This window comes from Macrobrachium rosenbergii, chromosome 4 (assembly GCF_040412425.1).
Source record: "Macrobrachium rosenbergii isolate ZJJX-2024 chromosome 4, ASM4041242v1, whole genome shotgun sequence".
Classification (NCBI taxonomy): Eukaryota; Metazoa; Arthropoda; class Malacostraca; order Decapoda; family Palaemonidae; genus Macrobrachium; species Macrobrachium rosenbergii.
The window spans coordinates 21,684,677-21,702,918 of record NC_089744.1 but is presented as its reverse complement, the minus strand read 5'-3'; the positions used below and the strand labels follow the sequence as shown (position 1 = coordinate 21,702,918).

General features: G+C 35.8%; 2 protein-coding genes across 7 annotated transcripts in view; one reads left to right on the top strand and one right to left on the bottom strand.

Annotated features, from left to right (window-relative positions):
• LOC136831188 (carbohydrate sulfotransferase 11-like) overlaps positions 1-18,242 on the top strand; it is a 139,346-nt gene that overhangs the window by 110,984 nt on the left and 10,120 nt on the right. For 2 of the 4 annotated variants that reach the window (XM_067091184.1, XM_067091175.1), the window contains exons 3-5: positions 922-1,280; positions 4,613-4,747; positions 7,846-12,043. In XM_067091184.1, the coding sequence (XP_066947285.1) occupies positions 922-1,280; positions 4,613-4,747; positions 7,846-8,388 (1,037 nt within the window). In that variant the 3' untranslated portion in view covers positions 8,389-12,043. Of the gene's footprint in view, positions 1-921; positions 1,281-4,612; positions 4,748-7,845; positions 12,044-12,562; positions 12,651-16,737; positions 16,899-18,242 lie in introns of those variants that run through there. The other 2 variants (XR_010850795.1, XM_067091194.1) reach the window with 2 other exon arrangements.
• LOC136831179 (carbohydrate sulfotransferase 11-like) overlaps positions 16,596-18,242 on the bottom strand; it is a 63,513-nt gene continuing 61,866 nt past the window's right edge. For all 3 annotated transcript variants that reach the window (XM_067091162.1, XM_067091154.1, XM_067091143.1), the window contains one exon: positions 16,596-16,886. In XM_067091162.1, coding sequence (XP_066947263.1) covers positions 16,658-16,886 — 229 coding nt within the window. In that variant the 3' untranslated portion in view covers positions 16,596-16,657. The remainder of the gene's footprint in view (positions 16,887-18,242) is intronic.

Sequence of the window (18,242 nt, the reverse complement as noted above, 5' to 3'; positions counted from 1 at the left end):
TTTGGGATCTCTAAGACTGTCTGTAGGGTAGGAAGTACGATAAATAGTCAAAGTGAACCAGGGAGGCGCACACGTAACATTTGCTGTTGAGAACTACTTTTTTTGGTTACGAGAGTTCGCCCAGTAGTCGTTACTCTTTGGTTGTCTAGTAAAAAATCCGAATCCATCATTTTATATCTGGTTAAAGGTATATAAAGAGCATTAGCCCTCTTCACTGAGCAAATGGAGATACAATACTGGAACTCTGAAAAAAAATGGGGATCTTTAATTGTTAACCACTTTCACTTGGAGAAGATAGAAGACATCTGAACCTTATAGTCCAAAGCAAAATACTGTACAGTACTGATATGGGTTAACTGCTTTGATGGGCTGTTGTTTTTCTTCTCATCCAGCAGATCTGAATATTTCTTCAATAAATATGGTATACAATCAGTGTACCTCAAACCTGAGGAGCAGGACTACTTATGTAAAACAGTGATTTATGGGATACAGTCATTTGACTGTAGAAACTATATAATTTTATATATTGGACTGGAGAAACTATATAATTTTATATACTGTACTTGACTGGAGAAACTATATACTAGTTTTATATATTATGACCTTGTTAACCATCATGTAAATTATTTTGTTTTCTGACTAATGTATACGTCCTACTCTTCAATGCATTTCTCTATACATTGCTAGATTGCTATTATGCTGTTTTCTTAACAATTTTTTGTCATTTTTCGTATCCATAGCTTATGTCAGCTGTTATCTACGCCAGTTTTTCCCACCCTAGTCAGCTTTGATTTAGATAAAGGTATGGCCAAGGATGTAGATATAGTCTCATCTTTCTTTAGCTTTAATACAGATTCTTTGAATAAAGTGTGAGAAATATTATCTTATTAATAAAATGCTGTCAAAATGCCACAATAACAGGAACTGCATCCCAATCTCCTCCTCCACCTCTTCCTCCCCGTCATCACAAACTTGATCATCATGACAATACCGGTAATGATAATGAACAACAATCCAATTCAACGGACCGGCCGTGCACATCCTGCGGCAATGAATTTGATCTGGTGTTTGGTGGTATACAAGTAGAGAACACTGAAGACTTCTGGTGGACTGACTGGAATGAAGTACAGAGGAGCAGGCGGGCTGCTCTGAATTACGGTTGTCGACACGTGAAGAACGCCCGTGGGAAGTCGCTTCACAAACTTTTAACTGTTAGAAAATACCTGTACAATCTCCTTGTGGATGACAGACATAAGGCGATTTACTGTTATGTACCAAAGGTAAGTCAATATTTTGTTTGATTAGTATAGTTCTACTATAGTAGCGCTATACTATAATGCTGTGACTAAAGGTAGAAAAGTTGGAAAGCAAATTTAGTAAACACGCATCATCACATCATCATAGTTTCGGGAATGTAGTAAATGACACTCCTTATATATAAATGATAATGCAGTAGAGAGTATTTTTTATGGGTTAGAAAGGAAAGCTAACTAACTATCATAGTAAGAAGTAATGAGTGGATGATTGTGATGATGTGGTTGATGGGAATGTCGCCATTTGTTTTATTAGTGCTACCATCTGACCAGTCAGCTAATTGCTTTGTTGTAGGTATGGGTGTGGGGATGGAGGAGTTGGACAGCTCTAACTTTGATATTAATAATGTATTAAATTTATTTTTCTTCCTGTGTAGTGAAGATGACATTACAAAGTTCTTCATCTTCACATTCATGTGAAATCTACATAGAATGTATGTCATGATGTTAGGTTAAAATCAGACACCTCAGAGTAGTTGTTAGCCATGTGTTTAACCAGCGTATTGCTGTATTTATGAACTCTACTGTCAGGCGATAACCGAAATCCCATATTGGCTGTTTACACAGCCATTCTACTTGTCTTTCCAAATGAAATGGAAATGGCTTACAAATAAATGTGAATGTCATCTAGTACTGATCATTGCATGAAAAACCTATACTCAGACAATTTAGACCCTTTATTATAACATTGCAAGTTGGAAAACTCATTAACATACACTGAAGCATATTCATACAAGAAAAAGCAAGTTATGTTTTTAAATATGATTTATACACATATTTGTCTTAGATGTACTATACATAACAAAGAAAAATGTGACAGCCAACTCTCATACTCCCTTCACATGATTGATTTCAATATTATTCCTTACCATTTACACATAGGTACTGTATTACTTTACTGTACAGTATGGTGCATTATTATAATTTATTATACTTCATGTATGCAGTATTGTGCATGTACAATAAAGTAAAAATAAAGACTATTACTTTAGAGATTATGATAATCCTGGCCATTATCATTATCAGCTCTGCCACTTGCAAACAATGTCAGTGTTCTTTTCTTTCTGTCTTCTGTGTGTGAATATGCTCTCTCTCTCTCTCTCTCTCTCTCTCTCTCTCTCTCTCTCTCTCTCTCAGATGGTCAGTAAATTGGAAGATACGTCCAGAATGAATGTATGGAAAATCACCCTCATAGGTTAGAACTACTTGTCAACTCGTCTGGATGGAGTTCCAGCATCTGCAGGCTTCTAAAGCACACCATTACAATGGATTTCCATTTTATCATTTTAGACCAAGTAGTGTGATATAAAAAGCAGAGATGTTTAGCTCTCAGTGCATGAGGCAGAAGCTGCGACCATGTATTTTTCTCTGTTGTGTTCTGTAATTTCCTGCTCTAGAAATCCTTATTCAAAAACCTTTGTTGTTGACTTTCTAGTCAATTTGCTGAAAGAATTGTAGAAGTTCTTTTTTTCCTTCAAACATGGAACTTTCAGGTGGCTTCCTGGAGCTTTTTCACATGTGGTCATCTTTCATTGAGAATAAAGTGATCGTGGAAGAAGGGAAATTGCTGTGCTTTTCCCCGTCTTCTGTCAACATGCACAGAAGTTTTGGATCTTCATGTGCGTAAACATTGGTCTTCTACTACTTTTTGCTTGTAACTGAAGGTTTGTTCTACAGCTGCGAACTATCACACTCTCACGAAATATATTTTGTGGAATCCAGATATACCCTAAGGGAAAAGAAAATTTGTCAGGTCTTGGAGTCCAGACCATTTTGCTAGAACATGAGAAAATATTTCTTCAGTATATTAGTCCCTTTACTACCCTTCACAGACCCTCTTTCTAGGGCAGCCTGACAAGTCTGACTTTACACTTTCACAACCTGACACTAAGAGCTTACATTGGCATCTTTGATTATGCCTAGTTATGTAGAGTTGAAAGCAAAGATTTCTTCAACTCTCCTTTACCCTTGTCTTCATCAGATATCAAAGGAAGGGCTGCTTTTGTTGTCTTCAGTATATGTAAACAGGAGATGTCACACTTGTTTTCTAGATTTGGCATGCCATACTTTAGTCTGTTTGCCACTGTCTCTAAGCTTTCTATCAGCAGTCGGCAGAACCAGGCTAGCAAATGTGTAAAGAGTAACCTGCCCCTATGACGACTCTTCATCCTCCATTTAGAAGGAATGATCTTACAGCTCTCTGCAGGTGAGATCTAGATAGCTCTTCCTACCTGTAGAAAGTTGAACCTAGGTCAGCACTACAGTGAGTCTGACTTTCCACATGGTATTACAGATGCAGCTTTTATTTCAGGACCTCATCAGTTTTGGATCTTTTGTATAATAGCATGTGCACCTAATTCAGATTCTAGAATTATAATTCTTGCTGTCAACTTAAAGAAGCAGTTTTTTGCTTAATCTTAGTGGTGCCTTTAAGTAGAGGAACTTAGCATTCAAGTACTGTAAATCCCATATGTAAAGACCCCAGGTTTGTATGTTAGGAAAACTACAAAGTACTTTAAAAATTTGTCATGTTTTACGCAAATAGATATAGAAGTGTGTGGTCTCTCCTATAAGAGTTCCTTTTTGAACTGAGACAGTTAAACTTCAGAAGTTTTTCCGTAAACAATGCAAGGCCTCTTGACTGCAAAATATTTTGGCATTTTACCCTAAGTCTCAGATCTTGTCAGATCAAGCTTATGATTGATTTTTCCTTCCTCTTTATTCCAGTTTTTTTTTTCCAGCTTAAATCACCACAGAATTCACAAACATTTTCTCTTCTGTATCAGGGAGGTCAATTTTACTTCACATGGTGCCAAATCAAATTATTTCACTTCCCTAACCTGTTGTTTGGTCTTTCACTCCCGTCCTTACATTCTTTTATTTTTCAACAGGATCTAGTTCTAATCTTGACTCCATGTTCCCCTTGTAACCTTGAGTTTCTGTATGCATAGTTGTTCAGGATTGTCCCTGTCCTTTCAGGTTCTTACCTTTCAGAATAATAAAACTTTGGAACATTGTAAATTCTTGATTCCTCTGGAGTGAATTTACAATGAAAACATATCTTAGTTCTAATGAGATCAGCGGTTTTGATATTTTACAGCCTTTCATTATGTTTCATACTTACCCAATCATTTGTTAACCATGCTGTTGTAGGTAAATAATTTTTACCTAATTTGAATGTGAATGAAATTTTAAAATAATCTATAAGCCTGGGGATTGCCTGTACTGAAGACATAAATGGGCATCTCTTTATTAATTTAGCTGCTTGTTAAGACTCCTAATTTTATTTTGATTTGCAGGTAGCGTGTACTAACTGGAAGCGTATATTTATGATCTTGTCAGGAAAATCCAATTCAACAGACCCCCTAAGCATACGTTCTTATGTGCCTCACGAAGAAGGTGTCCTCACAAGGCTATCTAGCTTTAGAAGCAGGGTAAGTGGTACAATATACTTATTGTATTTTGGTGTTTTAGTTCACGTTATATCCATTGCCAGAACTTTGCCAAAAAAAAAGATAGAAAATTACCAAGATCTAAAGATGAAAATAACAAGTTTGTGGAAAGTAAAGGGAACTATAATCCTGTCAGTACTAGGGGTAATCGCAGAAGACCTCAGGAGAAAACTGAAGAGGATTAGATGCACAAACCTTCAAGCAGTCTTGTTTCAGAGAAGTGCACTGCTGTTCACAGCAAGACAATTGGAGAGCGTTGGAATTCTTGAGAAACTAGAATAGTGGGGGTCAGATCCTCAGGGGTCAGGATGCAGCCCAGCTCCAGAATCAGAGAGACCAACTTTGCAAAGATGTTGAGAAAAAATCATAATAATGATCAAGGAATTTCTGCAAAAAATATAGTAGCCATTAAGAATCTTTAATTTTTTGTTGTTACTATGTAGAAACTTAAGTACTGCGTTATGTGTGAACAGTTCCCCCTAATATGTTTACAGTATTGAAAACAGAATTACTGTCAAACTGAATGCTTATGTGGCTTTTATTGCACATTGTTTTAAATGATGAAAAAGGAAGTTATGATAATGGTGAAGATTAAAGTAGGAACAGAGTGCTAAGGTGTGAAAGACAAGAATAAGACCCAAACCCTTGTGATTTCATAGACTCCAGGGCACTGCAGTTAAATAGTCCTTCATGAATCTACTTCCAATAGTGTTCATGGTTAAGCAAAGTTGGGGGATCTTCACTCTTTGGACAGTTTCACCAGTAATTCGCTTGGGGCAATATTGTGATCAGTTAAAGACATAAGAAATTAGGATGAGCTGCCTCCTTTAGGAGAAGACTTAAAGCTTTCCCTAAATCTTCAGGGACAGCCCATATGGTAACACAAAAGTTTAAGAGGGCGAAGGCTATCACAACCTTTGTAGGGAAAGGATGAGAAATTTAGATTCAAGTCCCAATTAATAAGAGATCTTGCAATAAGCATGTTGCAGTATATTTCTTGGCTGTCAAAACTGAATCTTTTATGAAAAAAGATCCACAAAAAGAGAGAATTTGACATATAGGGGGTTGGGGCAGGGGAAAATTTACTTTTGAATCTGAATGTATGCCATGACCATTCTTGCTAGTAACCTAAGGATGTTCTGCACGATGCCATTATAATGGAAGTCTTAAAATCAGAGATGTTCTTAATTATGTTGCAGTAATACAGTAAACCCCCCGGATTCGCGTTCTCACAATTCGCGGACTCAGTGATTCATTAATTTCTCTGTGGAACAGATATACACACATTATTTGTGGAAAATTTGCCTATTTGTGTATTTTTCACTGAGAAATATTCACTAATTACTGTACAGTATTTTCATATTTTCATGACTAAATGCACTTTTTGTGATAAAAGAATTAAAATACTCAGGTATAAACGTTTTTAGTTTTTTTATGCTTGCAGTATCAAAATAAGCAGTTCTAAGCGTTTTTAGAGGGGTTTTAAGTGTTCGCGGGTTTTAGCTATTCACAGGGGGGTTGTGGTACACATCCCCCGCAAATACTGGGGGTCTACTATAGAAAATATAGCACCAGACAGTTGTACCCTAAATGTTTTTTTTTAAATAATCACAACTGAAGGCAGTGATAGGTATGAAGAGTAGGTAAAGGCTCTATTACCTATTATTTGTAAAAGTAGTTACTGTTGAAGCAGAAAATTAAATTTGTCTCCACTTGGCTCAAACTGCTTGAATTCTCTGCTGCACCTCCAGCTCACATCCACCCTTTTCACTTATGACAAAGCCCAAGAGCTTGAAACTGTTTGTGTGCTTTAATTTCTCACCAGCAAATGACTTTATATGTAGTTCCTCTCTTCCCACTCTGCTGCTTAGCATCATGGTATGTTTGTTTTTCAGCACTGACATCAAGTTCTCTTCCATGCTCAACTGCCAAGCCCTATTCCTCTGTTGCAATTATCTTTCTGTGTCCACTTTACAACTGGGTTATCTATAAAAAGCAGAGCATATTTCCTCTCAATTATTCACTCAGCACATTCATTACGACTACTGTACTAAGAGGAATGGGCTTAGAGCTGATCCTTGATGTAATCCAACCATAACTTCAGAAACTTCTGTCTTCCCTTATTTTGTCCTTACTACTGTTCTTGCTCCCTTACATATTACCTTTATCATGTGTATGACCCTTTGAGGAACTCCTTTCTCTCCCAGACTCCAGTAAACCACCTCCCTCCCTTAGTGCACTCTCTCGGTCTTTTCTAGGTCTGCAATTGTAAACACCAGCAAAGCTCTCTGTCACCTTTCAAAACTTTTTCCTGCACCTCTTTTGCAATGTGAAGGGCATTCTCTTTGCTTTTCCCAGGCAGAAATCCAAATTTAAATTTACTAATGTAAGTTATGCACAAGAATCCATGTATACAGTAGTAGTAAAGTAAGGATTCCCCATAGAGGCAATAAAACCTTCATGAAGATTCAGTAGAAGTAAACCAGATTACTGGAGGCTTGAATGGTAGTGATTAATAAGAAAAAGGTGATGAGAGTTCAAATTGTCTATATAGTATTGTAGGGTGTATAAAATGTCTTAGTAATAAACCATGTCATATACTTTGGTTTTACATTCACAGTATGACATCATGCCTATACAGTACGTAGTTGGTGGCATTATGTATTTTATGGGCAGGCAACAATCAGTTGTGTAAAAATACAAATGTTGTAAGCTTAAAACTAGCATTAGAATGCAAAGGATTATGGGAAATTTTAAGTTTGATTTCAAAACTTTTTGTTATTTCTGTTCAAGACATCTCCCAGGCACTCAACTTATCACTGTTGTGCTTCAAGAATAAAATTGTTTTAAATACTAAAAATTGTGAAGACCTGCAAAGAACCTCCAAGAACCATACATTATGTACTGTATATGCAAAGGTCCTATTTCTGTAAAATTCATGTACTGTATGTAAAAATTATAAATATACAAGTATTTAAAATTGCTGTTATATTCTCAGTAAGGTAGTCTGTCTCTTAGTGGTAGGAAAGTGTCATGTCTGTGTTGTTGTTATATAAAATAGTCTTTATCTTTCTTTCCAGTCCTTTGTGCTAAATGAAAAATTGAAGACTTACACCAAGTTCCTGTTTGTCCGTCATCCAATTGAACGACTTGTGTCTGCATATAGAAACAAACTGGTCATTAACTCCACATCTGCAGCTGACTTCAAGAAAAGATTTGGTGTTGATATTTTGAGAAGATATCGAAAAGGTGATGATGCTCACAATATCTCAAAGAGTGGCGATGGAGTCACTTTTGCCGAATTTGTGTCCTATTTGATCGATAGGAGACATGATAGCTTGCATTCTCTCAATGAACATTGGGCATTGTATGTTGACCTGTGTTACCCTTGTTCTATAAAGTACGATATCATTGGGAAATATGAGACCCTGGAGGAAGATTCTGAATACATTTTAAGGAGAATTGGAGCTAATCCCAATCTCCACTTCCCACCATTTGTAACCTCCCGCACAGGTCCGTTGGTTGCTGGTTATATAGCTTCCTTGCCTGATGAATTGGCAGAAAAACTGCATGAACTTTATAAGCCTGATTTCAAGCTCTTTGAATATGAGTTTTACAACTAGAACTGACAGAACTTGTAATAAAGTGGAGGTAAGTATCGTTGCATTTTAGTTGTATAGTCTTTCAGAAAAGCTATATACTGTATTTAAGACCAGAAATATTGCATCTAGATGCACCAACTAGATTCATTCATAATTTATGCTTCAACATAAAGGTGAAAATACTCAGTAACCAATATTTCAGAGAGAATTATTTTGCTACAAGAATGCTGTAGATAAGGATATAGACATTCTTTTTTCTCATTTGGAATGTTGTTAAGGAATGAGCAATAAAATCAGTTGAATGTTATCAAGTGTTGCATTTTTGGACTGTCTGCTGTAAGTGGAAATGATACAATGATCATTTTTAATAACTCTTTAAGAAAGAGCTCACAAACTCTTCCTAGTTCCATATCAATGTATCTGCTCTTCCTTCAAATGTATCAGGGTATGATGGGATTGGAAAAAAGGGTAAATAATGAAATAGCAACAGTGGAAATATCTTTGAGTACTGAATGTTGTTGAGGGTGCAAGAATTTATGTACTGTATTTAAAAAGTGATAAATGGCAGCTTAATAATAAATGGAAATGGATTTCAGTGGCAAGTGAATGAGCTAATATAAAGGACAGAATGGGGAAGAGTATGAGATCACTTATGAGCAAATGTGAAATGGAATACTTTTGAAATTAAAAATTTATTAGAAATACTGACTAAAAGAAATATAAATAATTGAAATGACTGTGCAGTACTGTATGTATGGTATGGCTTTTATTCTGTACTGCAGTAAATGTACTGGGACTCTTGAAGGGCATTTGTAACTACACGAGAAATTTGATTTGAAAGCCTTCTTTCTAGAGATGGATTACAGTGTGCAGGTCGTGTGCTATTTCATTCCATCATCTGTATTATTGTGTAAAAAAAAAAGCATTATAAGTGTTGGTAAAAAATCCACTCCATAAAATTAAAAGCCTTTTTTTTTTTCTTCAGAAGCAGAAACATTGAGAACAACAGGGGATCACTGAAAAATGACTGTCATTTCTTTGCTCTACCTTTGATTTTACAAATATTCAGACCCTGAATCTCAAGTAGTGTCTACAGATTTTCCCCATGTTTGTGTAGGCTAGATTTCAACTGCTGTACATGTAAAGTACTTTGAAGTACAGTAATATTACCACTTACATTTTGTGTGTTATGAAGAATCTCATCCTAAGTTACTGTAATTATGAAAGATGTTTAAGAGTAGTAACTAAATATAAAGAGCAGGCATTTCATCATATATTCAATGTGTTTTAAAAAGAAAATTTCTGCTAAGTTGGACATAACCCAGATCATTGTAAATTGCATACTGGATTAGTCTTCTTTTTTCTTTTCTTTGTTTCTTTCTTTAAATCTTCAGCTGAAAACCCTTCTGGAGAGTCAACTGACTATAAATCCAGGAGGGCTCCAAAGGGAAATCATCTTGCAATTGTTCAAAATTTTGCTCAAAGAGAGTCTTATTGTTAGAGTCTTTCTTATAGTTCCATGCACAGTATACTTTATTACAGCAGAAAAGGTAAAAATTTGAATGTTTCCATACATTGAACAAGCATAGGTGTTTTGAAAGATATTTCTCGAACCGTAATGCAAACTCCTAAGATGTAGCATTTGGTTATACAATCTTTTAATATACTTTATTCTACTCTATGACTGTGCAATGGACCATGAGAGATTTGACCAGCCCATTGAGAGTTACGATATTTAACTTGGTGGTTCGGTTAAACTTTCTTTAATAACTAAGTAGCCATGATAGGTTTGATGGTTTATTTTATATTCCCAGAATATTGTTATTTGGAGTATCTAAGCCTAAGTAAAAAGTTGCTCTCTGTTCAGTACAAATCAATCCAACAAGAATCTATCATGTAAATGTTGCATATCTAAAGTGCCACCAAAATTATCGTAAAGAATAACGTAAATTATATTATTTACCATATTTTCATGTTTAAGAAATACTAAAAATTTGCAAGAATCAATGTTTGATGATGTTATTTTTATTTTGTTAGGATTGTACAAAATTTTTGTAGTATGCCAGATATAACATTTTCAAGTTTTCAGTATTGTCGGATCCAGTGACAAAAAAATTGCAACAGATTGGGTCTTTGATAATAACTGACATGACTGAAGTTCCAGGACAGGAGGGAGGATTTACAGCTGATGATGGTGTATCAGTTTTGCTTTTATATTGCATATATACTACAGTCAGGTATGTTTTAGCCATCATTAATACAGTACTGTACTTTACAGAAAGTCCAGGATGTGAACTTTGAGAGCCATGTATTGCATGCATTTACTGGCATTAGTAATTGCAGTGTGTTTTTACTAGAACTGAAAGTAGACTAAGAATACAAGCCTTCGAGTGTAAAGTTTTAACCTACAAGTAGCAATAAACTATCAAATGGCACTGGTGTAACTGCTTGTGCTTTTACCGATATTGAAAAAAGAATGAACTTGGTGTAAGATCATACCAAGTTTCTTACTGAATGAGGTCATTTACAAATCCAGTGCAGAATATTGTTTATCAGGTTGATGATATTATCCCTCCCTGTACATCATCAATGATCCCATGAACACTTCTGAAAATTGTCTGTGATAATGATGTGTGCTCACTTTATAACTACAGATGTTTATTGATGTCATGTGATGTGAAAATTGTCTTTGTTGATAAATATATTAATACTGCAATGATGTACTGATTGGAAAACTTGTGTATGTCATGCAGCATGTAAGAAATATGACCCCTGTATGTAAATTATATGTACAGTGTTAATTTATCAAATTCATCACTTAATGTGAAGGAAAATACCCATCATTTCATGTTGATGTTATTTGGAACCCCATTCCCTTTGTTTATCAAAACCATTATGCTAAACATACTATCAATAGCTGCAGCAGCAATGTGATAAGTTATTTTAGTTTCCTCTGCAGGAAAAGATAAATAAATCACAAAATATCCTGATGGTTGATTGCCTTTTGCTGGCCTTTTTAGAACTACTGTTTATATCTTTAACATTTGTATTGTAAAACTAGTTCAATTCAGACTTCTCGACTAATTGCTGTGAAACATGCTAAGGGCTGATTAATAATGTCATTTCACTGTAATGCTTACGGTTTGCTTTCTTCCAGCAGAAGGCTTTTCTTGTATCTTTACCAATAAATAGATTTAATAGAACAGGTTTCAATTGTTTAGCATGTGCAGGTGAACCCTTCTTACAGCTCTAGTCATTAGTGCCTCTTTAGACTTCTATATATATAGAATAGTTATTAGTTCCAATTAAGGGATAATGAAACGCACAAATTTCGCTCAATAAGAATCCCAAGAAGGAAAGAATAAGAAACAAATGCCTTTAAAATACAAATAAATCTTTCTCCTGAATTTGCTTAATGCTTTCACATAAGAATTTCTACATTTCTTAAACACACAAATACATTTTTTCTCATTCATTCTGGCTTTAGCAAGTATATCTTACACACATTTATCTCCTCTCTTCTAGTGTCAGAAGTTGAAGGATATTCTTATATTCCATGTTGCTCTGGTGAAATAGAAAAATTTGAAACAGACTGCCATGTTAATATTATATAATTTGACATTTTGCTGTATTGTTTTTCATGTTGGAATAATAAAGAGATCCTGTTGGATATAAATAGTTTTAATTATTACTCATATGCATGCTTGCTTTGGATAAATACTTCGTTGGCAGAGGAGTGCGAATCATTAGAACACTCAGCGAATATTGCTTTAACACTTCATGTAAAGTTGTGACAATCATCAGGCTTTTTAAGCAAGATTTATATGTAACACTTCATGTAGGGTAGTCTGGAATACTCAAAATGCTCTTCTTTTCCATAGCTTTTAAGAATAATTCTTACTGCATTGTACTAGCTAGATTATCTCAGTGCCTGATTAGACAGGTTTTTCTAGTGGTGATTTTTGTACAATTAATGTTTCAACTCATGGGCAGTGTTTAGCCTTTGACCCATGACCTTCCAAACTTTTGCACTTTCTATTGTTTTTTATATATAGTATTTGTGTATGATCATTTTTCCTGCTTTGTTGATAATATTTAGTACTGTATAGCAATTATTTTCTTACTTACTATTTTTACATTACAGTATACATTTAATTTCATGTGTATTCTCTTTTTTTTTCTTTTTTGCATACAGGCATTGATTTTGTAAGAGCCACTGTGGATTCTGTCAGAGAAGCATGGTGATGCAATGTAACTTGCTCAGGAAGGCAAAATGTAATAGGGTAAGGAACTTTCAATGCTCAAAATATTAAACAATAGTTAATGATGAGGAGATGGAGGAGCAGCACCATATGATGGAAGGCCAGTTGGTACTGAGAGGATAACAAGCAACAAAATGAAAACACCTTGGATAAAATGGGAGATTGCTAGGCTACAGCATACCATTAACAAGCAATAGATGTACGAGGTCTTATGTATATGCCTGTTTTTCTCTACAGAGCAAGGCCTTGGGAATTTACAAAGAAGTGGAAATTAGAAGAAATTTGATTATAAAATTTTGAGCATTATCTGGAATATGTAAGGAAAACTACAATAGAATACTTACAGATGGAATAGTTACTGATAGTTGCGGTGTCCAGAAATCTCAAAGATTGAGATGGTTTGGAAGTGTGATAGGATGGAAGGATCATTTAGTCAGAAAAGCGATGGTCCTGGAAGTAGCAGAACAAAGATCTGTTGGAAATCCCAGGAAGTGCACAAGACTGAATAGAGTGAAGAAACCACTTCATGTCTAATCCTACAGGAAACATTTACCTAGGAAAGTTGATGGTAATGAAAAGGTATTTATTTTGTAGAAGTTTGCTGGTAAAATAATTTGGCCATTTTTACCTTCTTGAAAACTTGTTAAAATTATTAACGTGTCAACAATGATAAATGAAGTTTAATTTGTTAAGTATAGTAGAGTAATACTAGAGTAATATACACTTGTTAATGTTCTCTAGTTACTAACCATTAGGTAGTGCTTGGAATAACCTATATCTCTTAATTTGTTTTGCTAGACATCGTATGTGAAATATACTGATACTTTGTCTTCTATTTATCTGTTGCCATTGGATTGGAAGCTGAATTTTGCAATGCAAATAGTTCTCTTCATTGCTTTGGCAGATTCCTTTTTCACTCTACAATACATTTATCATTTGTGATAAGATACTAATATAGGCATTCTGATTACAAAAAACAAAAATAAAGTAAGGTAGAGGTTTAATTATTTTATGTACACTCGGCAAGAAAAGTGAAGATAGTTTTCTTTAGATTTCGTTCATCGAATTTTAATTTTTTTCTTACAGAAAACACATAATCTCGGTAAATTTACTCTAGAATATGAAAATACAATGCAAATTATATCATATATGTTAAATCTGCAAAACAAAAACGTTCAGATACTTAAAAACACCAAGCATGTCCGAAGTAATCAGAATTTCTCAGATGACTTCGTTCATAGAGATCTAAAAGATAGTGTGTGAATATCTTGGTGTAGTACTCTTTATCAGAACGGCAATATTTACTCGTTTTCCGTTATGGACAGGCTTATTATTGCATCATCATACGAGGTAGTGATAATTTCTTTAATTTTCACACATTCATATTTGTATTTCACGGTGTTAAAAGTCAGCTGGAATTAATGGCAGTAAATGTTGCGACAGCTACGGTAAGTTGACCAAATCTATTTAAATCTGCAAGAGCGTTCTCTATGATGTGTGGAGCACTTCAGCGGGAAAACACAAGTAACTGGATGTTTCTTGACGTTGCTCGTTCTCTCTGCGTTGCCATAGTTTCTCTCTCTCTCTTTCTCTCTCCCTCTCTCTCTCCATCACTAAAACATACTATACAAATATAGTATCGCTCAATCTCTCTAAAAAAAATAATGAAATGAGTAGCTCTACGTATAGGCCTAGGCTTACACAACAGCAACTCTCTCTCTCTCTCTCTCTCTCTCTCTCTCTCTCTCTCTCTCTCTCTCTCTCTCTCTCTCTCTCTCTCTCTCTCTCTCTCTCTCTCTCTCTCTCTCTCCATACAAACTATACAAATATAGTATCGCTCAGTCTCAAAAAAAAAAAATAATGAAATGAGTAGCTCTACATATAGGCCTAGGCTTACACAACAGCAACTCTCTCTCTCTCTCTCTCTCTCTCTCTCTCTCTCTCTCTCTCTCTCTCTCTCTCTCTCTCATCGTAACATTGCATTCGTTCCTTTATTGTTCCCCATGTTGCTCAAATTTAACTCTTGATTTCACTATGGAAGATCGCATTTCCGATTATGCAAGCATTCCGTTCATTGTGGTGTCATAAATTCGTTTGTATAAGGTTAATTGGTAGGTTACGTCGAAAAATGTTTATTTTGCTCAGAACTGTCGCTGCAAATTACAACTTGAACGAATCTGTAAAGCTTACTACTGCATTTAAGTATCAATGATGTCAGAATCGTAGAATATGATTGAAAGTTATAGGAGGTCAAGCAAAACCAACACACTAAGACAGAAGCTCCTCCCCTTTCTAAAGTTGCCAGATGTCGCATTATTTAGCAATATATTGTATGTCCGAAGATTTAAAAAAACTGTATCTTCACTCTTTGAAGCTGTAATCAACATGGGGGTTGGTAAGATATTTATCGACAGATGATAGCATTAAGTCCTAATTTTTCTAGCTAATCTCATGCACAACTCTACTCAAATTGAATATTGTAATTAAGTGAGCAACCTAACTTGAGTAATGTTTGCCCACTTAGCAGCCAAACCTGCTTCACTTGAATTCTTGAATGAGGCTGTAAAGCTAATGTGTACAGTGAGATGCCCAAGAGTAATTTATTAGAGGAATCTGACCCACTTTTGATATGATATGGAGAGGGAATTGTAGTTTCAGGTTGCAGATATGGTAAGTGAACCAGATCATGTGACAGGCGACTTCAATTTAGTGCTCTGTGATTGGCTGTTGAACTTGGCAGTGAAACTTAGATTTGGTAGCAAAGCTCAGAGTTTAGAAGGTAAACACCAAGTGATGGCCCACAGTTTGGTATTAGCTCCTAGAGGATAAGTCAGTCATCAGCCTTCTACAAATTCATGAGGGAGTTGTTTGACTCATCCTCATATACTTTTGTGATTACAAGGTAAGTTTTAGCTTTTTCCTCGATACTGTTTTTACAAATTTTTTGGATAACCAGCGGGTACCCAAACCATATATAGTAAGGTAACAAGTGGTAAATGCCCTGTGTAGCCTATCTGCATAAATTTTAAGTGTTTTGTTTCAGCAGCCCTGTTTTAAACTAAGGATACACCAACTCTGTTTAAACGCCATAAAATACCTAGATAAGTTTGTTCAGTGGTTGAATACCAGTGGGGTACCAATAGAAGTGCTGTAAAACATCCAGTAAAATGATATATCAGAATACTGTAAAATCACTCTAGTTAAGGCAATTTATATTTTTAATTTCCACATTATTATAACTATGGTATATGCTAGGTGAGGCTAGACTAGGTTCCCACAGCACACGTAAGTCTTGAATGCTTTGTCTGGGTTAACTGCATGTTTCTGCAATACTCTCAGTGTTGTTCAGCATTTCTAATCTGAATTTGCATTTGGAAAAATCTTTGCGGCATTAGTCTTGCACCAGCCCTGTTAGAGATGGATATATTTGTGAGAGTGGTGTGATTAAACAACACTTTTCATCATATGCATCTAAACTAGGCATCACACCTTTTCAATATCTTCATGAGCAACCCCCAAATTTTCATTTTACTACCTCTACCTTACTTCATTTGGTGCATGTCAGATATTTAGCTTTTATTTTGTTTCCATTTTATTAAAATTTTTAGAGAGAAAACATATGACTACCATTTTGCACAAAGGTGTCTTTGTCTTATTCTTTGCTTGAGGTATCTAACCAATGAAGACAATAGTTACATGAGTAAATCTATGCTAATTCTTTTATTTGCTAAGCATTTTTACCCGTTTCAGCAGCTTCCTCAGCACACAAATGAGGGTTTTACCATTTGCCTTCAGCCACAAAGCACTGGAAAGGGATGATCCCTTACCCACTTTTTGGTCCATGCGAGTAGGGATAGAGATAGGTTTTTGTTTACTGTATTCATTCCTTCTTATTTTTGCTGTTAAACCAAGGTTTATATATAGACCAAAGTAATTAAGTGAATTTGCATAAATAAGACACATGGAAAGAAATGAGAATTTTTATTATTTTCTATAAAAACCTTAATAATCAAATTTATATAATGTTACTAAATAAGATTTCTAAAATTATAGTTGAATATTCTAAAATCATTTTCATATATTCTTATTAGACCTTGTTTTTGTCTAGGAGTAAGAGTGTCAACATATGACTCCACAAGCGCAGTAGTTTTGGAAGGAATGACTTCAGGGAAGTGGATGGTTGGAGCAGCTCCTACAAGACGCAAGATGTACTCTGCATCATCAGCCAGTGTTTCATATTTTCCTATAATCTGAAACCTGATACCAAAAGTTAGCACTTTTAGGAACTTGTAACACACAAATTCAAGTCAGAGAAAATCATTTGAAACCAACATACATGAAAAACAAGATTCATATCAACCAATTAATCATAAGCCATCATTAAGGTTCATGGTTCCCCAGACTTGCAGCCTTTTGTTCATAAAAGAAGTTCCACTTGCCTTTAGATTGAGTGTGTATCTTCAGGGTCTGTGAGGTAGTAGAATGCACTGTGAATATGAGTGATGATACTGAATTAAAAACTTGTTTCTTCCTACACGGATACAAACTGTAGCCTTTCATTTATGGAGTATCCTTCTGTGCATGCACTGGACCAGCGGTGTACTGTCTCAACAAGTGTGGTACCCGGGTGGAGATGGGATGACCATTCTCACCCAACTAAGGCTACCCATTGTCCTTCCAGCTGCAATCTTTTTATGTGTGCTGGCTATTCCTTTTTGTGATTCTTGTGCTTTTTGTGACTGAGCCCTTGTAAATGCTTACTTATGTTACTGTTGCCTTTGGTGACTAAAATGCTAGTTGTGTGTGTTTTTTGGTGCTTTTTTGCCTGTTATTGGGTCTTTGTCTCGATGAAGCGCACACAAGACCAATGCCATTGTAAAGATCTTGTTGAACTTGTAATAATTTATGTCACCTATTGCAGTAGATCCACACTCAGTTTATATTTCTTGTGATTCCCTGTCCTGAATGGCCTCCACAATGGGAATGTTTTGGGAAAAGGAGAAGAAAGCCTCAGCAGGCTTTGTCTGGCAGAGACCCCACACCGAGTCCTTCCATAACATTCTCTTCCCCTGCATCCAACCCCCTTCCTCCTCTCCCATTGCTTCTCCTTATAAGAAGACCAACCTACAGTTTGCAAAGCTGACTACCCCTTAACCAAATAAGGAAGAGGTGAAACAATTAAAATCTCTACAACAGCTGAGAAAAGTATGGACTTTCTTAAAGCAGTCTGGGTTTGCCTTCTCTATCAACATTTTTTGAGTCATTATCTGGGTAGCAAGGCGAGAATCCATAGTGTCTCGCCCTCCCCTTCTCTTCCCACCCAGTCAAACTCCCAGGAGATGCCCCCAAGTGGCCGAGATGGTGGAAGATCTCAACTCCCCTCACCCTATCCCAGCCCCTCTCATGACAGCAGGAAGGTTACTGCCAAGATCTCCTTCACCATCTTCATCCTCCTCCTCGTCCTCATTGTACCCTACCCACTGACAGCAAAGGAGGAGCAACTGATCCAGTCTGTCCCTGTTCAATGACTGATGTTCCCAGAGGAGGAGCTTGCCATTGCCCTTCTGCTCTGACAGGAGCAGAGGCCTCAGGTTCTCACGGAGACTCAGGGTA